General features: G+C 53.6%; 1 protein-coding gene across 1 annotated transcript in view; it reads right to left on the bottom strand.

The window, feature by feature from the left end:
- Positions 1-242: 242 nt before the first annotated feature.
- Positions 243-7,480, bottom strand: part of MDGA1 (MAM domain containing glycosylphosphatidylinositol anchor 1) — a 53,361-nt gene continuing 46,123 nt past the window's right edge. Inside the window, exons 13-17 of the mRNA XM_060021297.1 lie at positions 6,982-7,134; positions 6,491-6,625; positions 1,723-1,853; positions 1,396-1,504; positions 243-689 (exon numbers count right to left, since the gene is read on the bottom strand). Coding sequence (XP_059877280.1) covers positions 598-689; positions 1,396-1,504; positions 1,723-1,853; positions 6,491-6,625; positions 6,982-7,134 — 620 coding nt within the window. The 3' untranslated portion in view covers positions 243-597. The remainder of the gene's footprint in view (positions 690-1,395; positions 1,505-1,722; positions 1,854-6,490; positions 6,626-6,981; positions 7,135-7,480) is intronic.

Below are 7,480 nucleotides of genomic sequence, written 5' to 3'. Positions count from 1 at the left end.
TTCTGGCCTTCGCTCTGGGAACAGAGTTGTGTGCAGCTGGTGCCTCATGTCCTTTGTCGTTCGCAGAGTCAGTCCCGCTTGGCCCTCTATGACCCCGGCCTCCTCCATTCCAGGGGGCCCCAGAGTCCAGCCAAGGGCAGGGCTCCTGTGTCTGCTCCCCTTCTGGCTCCTTCTGGTAAAGCCACGGGGCTGAGCTCAGCCTTGAGTCAGGGACAGGGGAAGGTCAGAAACACACCGCAGGTGCAGCCAGGACAAGGCCTGTGTGGCGCCGAGGTCCCTGGAGTGGTGGATGCCATTCAGGCGAGTCCCGTCTCTGCAGCAAAGAAGATGCTGGCAGGTCAGATAGAAACTTGTGCTTTAATATATCTCTGTGTGTGTGAGCGTGGGTGTGTGTGTGCGTGTGTCGAACAAACGTCTCCGGGGCCTCAGTGCTGGGCCGCTGTCCTTGTTCTCTGCTCATCCTCACAGCCAATGCAGGCCCCCTCACTGGCGGGCGGCTCTGCCCCTGGGCACCCCGGCTGGCATGGGGTCAGTCTTTGGTACGATGCGGACACTTTGGTGTGCCGGGGGCGGGGTGGGGGGGCCACGAAGCGCTCATCATCTCTGCAACGCCAAGAGGAAGATGGCCATGGGCCCCCAGAGCTGTGGGCGGGACTGCCAGGGGGCTCCACTGCCCGGCATCACCACCACTGTGACGGGAAAGAGAAGGGAGACAGGCCAGGGCTCCGGTCAGCTCAGCAGGGCCAGGGAGGGCTGTTCCTCTGCCCCCTCTCTGTGCTCACAGACACACTCGTAAGACATGAGGTGGTGTGCTCTGCCTGCTGGGTCCAAATCCTGGCTCTGTGGCTCACTAAATAAGACACAGAGCAATTCACTCAACCTCAGTGGCCTCAGTTTCCTCGTTTGTAAAATGAGTCTAATAGGAAGAGCCACCCAGAGGACTGTGAGAAATAAATGAGATCACGCATATACAGGTGTTGGTACCTTGCCTGGTACATCGTAATCACTTGGTAAACTCCAGCTGTTATTATTGCAAACATCTGGCCCTCAGTGGCGGAGGGGGAGGGGTACACATTCACACCTGGACACACACACACACACACACACACACACACGGATGTACCTAGACACAGACGCTGCTACTGTAAACTTAGTAAGCTCACAGGAGGGTCTGGTGGTCTCATTGTCCTCCATACGGCCCACAGCCTGAGCCAGGGTGGGGCCCAAGGTGGGTACCAAACACATCAGCAGCTGTTCCCACAGTCACCAGCACATGCATCCCATCACCCAGCCACTCTGAACCCCAATTCAGACAGCAACGCCTCCCCTGACACAGGCACCCACCCACACAGTCCCCCAGAGATTCAGCACCCCCGCCCTCTTTCCATCCTGCACCTTTATTGGGATCCATCTGCTTCCTGGGACACTCTCCCTTCTTCAGTGTGACGTCATCTATGGCGATATCCCCCAGGTAGCCCGAGCCTCGAACCCCCTCAAAAATAATCTGGGGTGGGGTCAGAGAGCAGGGAGCAGGGATGAGGGAGGTTCTGCACCACAGACTCCCAGCCCTTAGCCTCCGTCTCCCTGGAAGGCCCCCCATCCCTGCAAGCTTTTCTCCTCAGCTCCCAGGAGCAAGCCCTGGGCCCTCCTGAGGGCTCCCCGGCTGGAGCGATGGCCCAGGGCCTGGAGAGCTGTGAGGAGCCCTGGGCCCAGCAGACTCACCTGGAAGGGCCCACTGGGGTTGATGGGCACATGCGCCTGCTGCCACACGTTGCCCTTATTGCCACTGAGGGACCAGGCGTGCGTGTCCAGTGCCCCTTTGTTCCGGGACCGCACCAGGAGGTTGAGGGAGCCTGTGGTGGGTGTGAGGAGAGGGGGCAGTGAGGGGGCACCCTCACCTTTCCCCATTCACCAGGCTCAACTCCCTACCACTGCCCGCAGCACAGTCCCCGCTGGGCAGGACATTCTCCCCATCGCAGACTGGCTCGGTGTCCTGTTATCCCAGAGGGGACCTCAGCATGGGAAAGAGAGGGGACAGCAGCAGGGCAGCAGGGCTTCCACTTATCGGGACGATTGGCAAATTCTCTTTCATTTCTTCCTTTCCTTCCTAATCAGCTAATTCCCCCCCCACAGTCACTCACTCACACACACAAACACACCCACACACAGCACCCTTCCCCCCTCTAGACAGGGGAGTTGTCCCAGGACACTGGGGCCCATATCTGAACACAGAGCAGGATTCCCGAAGCACGTAATGCACACGCTTGGTGGTACACGATACATGCAATGATTTCTGGAGGTACAGGAACGGACTTTAAAAATTTAACACTTGGAGGGTGGCAGGTGGGTGAAATGGGTGAAGGGACTAAAAAGGTACGAACTTCAAGTTATAAAATAAATAAGTTCTGGGGATGTAATGTACAGCATGGTGACTATAGTTAAGAATACTGTATTGCATATTTGAAAGTTGCTAAGAGAGTAGACCTTAAAAGTTCTCATCATAAGAAAAAAAAATTCTGGTGATGGTTGGCTGTTAACTAGAGTTATTGTGGTGATTGTTTTGCAATATGCACAAATGTCAACTCATTATGTTGTACATATGAAACTAATATAATGTCCATTATACCTCAGTGAAAAATTTCATACTTATATATATGTTTTAAGAGGTGAATAAAGCTAGCCTTTCAAACCCACAACTTCTCTAATATTGATGCTTAGGACAAAGCTAAGAAAAAAGGAGTGAGTTGATTCAAAGAAAGATATTAGTATATGTGCTACATAGCTGTGGTAAAATGTGAAAATTTGGAGTTATTAGCCTAGGGGTGCTGAGCCCCTTCGCCCACAGACCCAGGGGCCTGGGATTGTGGAGATGCTGAGGGGCAATGGAAGAGAAGGAAGGGATCAGGCCTCGATGAAGAGCACCCAGGCAATGTCATGCCCCCTCGCCGGCTCTTCTAGCCTATCTCAAGCCTCCTATGATATAAAGACTTGGCTCAGAGAGAAGGGGAATCAATCTTAGATGGCACCTGGTAGCTGGCATTTCCATGGCACTGCCCCAGACAAAGCCACACCATCTGTGACACCAGATAGATGGACCCCCAGTGGGGGAGGGCCACCAAATGTTACCTGCCTGAGATTAAAGGAGTTGGCTTGGACCTAGGAGAGCCAGTGAGGCACAAGGACTGGGGACAGCTGGTGCCCAGAGCTGCCAGGTGGGGTGGGAGGGGAGGGGAGAGGAGGGACCAGGACAGCAAGAAACACCCACCCCTTCCCAGCAGCAGACCCAGGCCTGGGGGAGGAGCAAACAAAGGTTCAAGGCATGTGGAGAACCCTCACCAGCAGATGGGGCCCTGAGAGGGCTGAAGCCAGCACCCAGTGGGCCGGGAGATGCCACACTGGCTTAGGCAGGGCCCAAGCCCCAGAGACTTTTGGGCTTCTCACCAGCCCCAAAGGGACCTCCCTCTCTTCCCCTTCCTGAAGATCTTCCCCGGTTCCAATCCCCCAACCTCCAGGGTCCAACCTCCATCTCCAAACCATTTCTTCCTCCTCCACCACCCTGCCCCAAGGACCCTAATGGGGGAACCCCACCTTTTCACTACTCAAACCCAAATTGAATTTCTGCCCCCTTCCCTGATCATCCACCAGCTCCAAGATCTCCCCTCTTCCTGCCAGCGTTTCACAGGGTCAGCCAGGGCCTTAAGGGTGCCTGCTCACTACCTTCTTCCCTATCTTCCTGGCACCTCCAAAGCCACACCGAGCTACATGCTGCAGCCTGGACACAGCCCAGCTTTCCAGACTCCGGGCTTTTGCCTGGGTTGTTCCCACTGCTTGAGATGCCCTCCCCTACTACGTTCCCCTGACCAAATCCTTTTTGTGCTTCAAGCCCTCTCTGAAATGTCACCTCCTCCAAGAAGTTTTCCCAGGCTTGAGCTGGGAGCCCTCTGTGCTTCCTGTGAACTCTGAGACCTTAAACTGCAGTTCCCCATGCCCAGACCACTCCCTGCTCTACAGTGTGGTAGTTACTGGGATTCACATCCTCTCTCCCTATTTGGCTCCTGAGGGAAAGTCCCCATCAAATTCCTATCTGTTCTCGATATTTGAATGCTCAGTGAAGAACTTGCCATCACTGTCATCAGGACTGACTGAAAAGAGGCTTCTCAGGGTAAGAAGTTATCTCAGGGTTCATCAAGCCCAGCCCTCCCTACCTCCCCATCATTCATTCATTCATCTAATTGAGCAGGCACTATTCTAGACACCAGAGACACATCCATGAATAAGATAAAGAACTCTGCTTCCTGAAGCTTATGCTCTTTTGGCAGTAATCACTATAAAGAAAATAATGCAGGAAAGGGATACAGAGGTGTTTTACATGGGGCTGTCGGGGACCTCTCCAAGGAAGCCTGAATGAGGGGAGGGGAAGAACATTCTAGGCGGGGGGAAATATCAAAAGCAAAGGCTTCTAAGGCCTCAAGTACTTAAAGAAAAGCAAGGAGACCGGCGTGCTTGAACTGAGTAGAGTCAGGGGAGAGCAGCAGAAAATGAGGTCAGAGAAGCAGGCAGGGGCAGATCGGTACGGGAGGCCTAGAGAAGATGGTGATGGAAGGGGGCCGAGCAGGGGAGTAACATGACCTGGGACAGGGGTCACCTCCACAGCACCCCTGCTGGACAGTCCTGTCCAGGCACAGGATAGCCCATTCCTTTGCTGGGAAGATCTGCTACTTATAGGATCTGCCTCAGGTGGAATTCAAACCTGCCTCCCAGAAGCTCTCAGTGACTGGTGTTTGTCCCACCTGCTGGGGGCACCAAGCAAGCTCTGGAGCACAGACAGCTCCCTCAGGGCTTTTTCTGCTCCCAAGCACCTGGGCATCCCAGCTCTTAAGGCTTGATCTCCCAGGGCCCTACTGTGTCCAACATGCTCTTCTTGCCAGCTGGGTCTCCCGTGCCCCTCCTGAACTGAGGATAAAATGACCAATGGTCCTGGTTTGCCTGGAATGTGGGACTTCTAGTGTTAAAAGTGGGAAAAGCTGGGGCAAGCCAGGATTGGTTTGAAGTGGTTACTCTAGCTGGGCAGGGAGGTCCTGGTCACCCTCACCCCCACCTACCCCACAGGAAGCTTCTCACGAAGTCCAGACCCAGGTCACGGGTGAATTGGATTGTGTGGATGGCCCGGGGGACCCCAGTGGATGCAGAAGGTTCCATCCCACCTCATTGCAGTTCGTCAGTTCGGCCCGACCCATCACTCTAGCTGTGGACACTTCACAATGAGCCTTTAGGTCCACACTTGCTTAAAGTCACTTCCTCTACCATGTAGCTGAGGAAAACAATGAAGCTTTCTAGGGTCTGTTGAGGCCTGATCACCAAGATGCACAGTTTAGAGGGAAAAGCAAGGCACAGAACAGTGTGTGTAGAATGGAGGGAAACAGAATATATGTGTACTGGCTTCTACATGCTTAAAGCATTTCTGGAAGTTTGCCCCAAAATCTAATACATTGATTGCCTCCGGGAAGGGACTCTAGGTGGCAGGAGGACTGGGATGGGAGAGGGACTCTCCTTATGCACCCTTTTGTACCTTCTGACCTGTGGAAAATACATTACCTTTCCCATAAATATGTAAACAAACAAATAAATAAAATTAAAATTGTCATTTCCTCAGCAGAGTCTTCCATAACCAGCCCCCAGAGTCAGTCGGCTATTCCTTTTATCAGCTGTCTTGGCCTCCGTCCTTCTGCTGCAGACACACATCACAGTGGTCACCAAATCCTATCTGGTGCAATTAATTATTTAATGTCTGTCTCTCCCACTTGACTGTAGGTGCCAAGAGGATGAGGGATTTGTCCATCCTGTTCACTGCAGCACTAGATGCCTGGCACAGAGCAGGAGCTCTGGAAATGATGGCTGAACTGATGAGTTCATTGACTAATGTGGCACTCCTACCAGCGCCATCTCTTCCCAAAGGGCACTCCTTAGGTTCATGGTCATGCTTACGAAGTAGTACTTCCCCTCACTGCTCACAGAGCAGCTCCCTTCCAACCCTGCGTTTAGGGCTTGGGAGAGTCAGACAGACTTGGGTTGCTGTGTGATCTTGGGCAAATGCTTAACCTCTCTGGTCTATATGGTAACACCCCCCCACACGTGGTGGTTGTGAGGGTTAATAAGACCACAGATGCATCCCTAACCCAGGATGTCACCTGGCACCTGGCAGGCACTCGATACATGCAACCTTTTAGCTGATTTCTCCATCCCCTCCAAGGCTCATCCTGGTGGATCCATTTTCTTTGCACCCTCAGAAAGCCTTGATCATCTCAAAACCTCAGACAAGCTGGCTCTGGACTTCCCCCTTGCCCAGATTCTGCTCATATTCCCTATAAGGATCTGTGATTCAGCCAACTTGGGATGCCCAGGCCTTACCCGGGCCAGTCCCCAGCTTCCTGTGGACACCCCTCCCTGCCCCAGCACACACTCGTGCAGCTTACCTGGTCCCTCGACTCACCGATATGCTTCCCGTACATGTGGTAGAAGAAGGAGACGCAGTAGAACTTGGCGCTGGCGTTGTACAGGGGACTCACCAACCTCGCACGGTCCCCCAACTCCCGGGGCCTTGATGTCTCAATGAACATGTAGTAGCCTGCAGGGAAGGGGGAGATGTGCCAACAGCCTCCCCCTCACCCCTCCCAGGCCTCTTTCCATCTGATTCCTTTTGGGCCTTAGTATCAGCTGCCTGAATCCCAGGTGCCTCACCCCACCCCACCCAGTCCTCCCTGCCTCACGGCACAACACAGGAGTCTGGGCCAGCAATTGTGAGTGCTTAGCTCTGCTGCAGTTTCTCTTCTTCCCAATCCTCTAGCAGCTCAGAGCTCTTTCTCTCCTCTCAGACCGGAGCTCCCTGAGGCCGGGGCTGTGTCTCCTCTCAGACCAGGCTCCCCAGGGCTAGACCCCTCCCTGAAGCTGTTCTCCATTCCTAGCAGCAGGCCATGTCCTCACCCTCAGGGGTGCCACTTATGTCCGTGGGGGGACCAGTGTTGGGGGAGCGCTTGGGGTTCTGGGTGAGGGCATTCTGCCGGGTCCAGTCAAAGTTGTCTGTCAGGTCCTGGGTGTAGCCGCAGATCTTCTCATCCTCAAAGTGGCAGGTGTTGTCTGTATTCAGGGCAGAGTTGGGAGGGAATGAAACAAAGAGAGTCAGCCTCCTCAAGTCCCCTGGTCCAGCTTTGCCTTCCTGGTCACCCATGAGACAGCTCCCAAGCATCCAAGCAGCGGGCCCAGGATCCCAGGGCTTCAGAAACCAGGCAATGGAACCCATGACCGATCTATTCCCGGAACAGGACCTCTTCATCTTTTTTGTGCCACAAACCCTTCTGGCGTCTAGTGAAGTTAAGAATCTCATTTCAGAATAATTATTTAGGTGCATAAAATGAAAAACACAGGGTTACAAAGGAAATCAATTACATTGAAATACAGTTATCAAAATATTTAAAAAATAAAT

This window comes from Delphinus delphis, chromosome 10 (genome assembly GCF_949987515.2).
Source record: "Delphinus delphis chromosome 10, mDelDel1.2, whole genome shotgun sequence".
Taxonomy (NCBI): domain Eukaryota; kingdom Metazoa; phylum Chordata; class Mammalia; order Artiodactyla; family Delphinidae; genus Delphinus; species Delphinus delphis.
The sequence above is the reverse complement of the archived record's forward strand: the minus strand, read 5'-3'. Positions and strand labels throughout refer to the sequence as shown.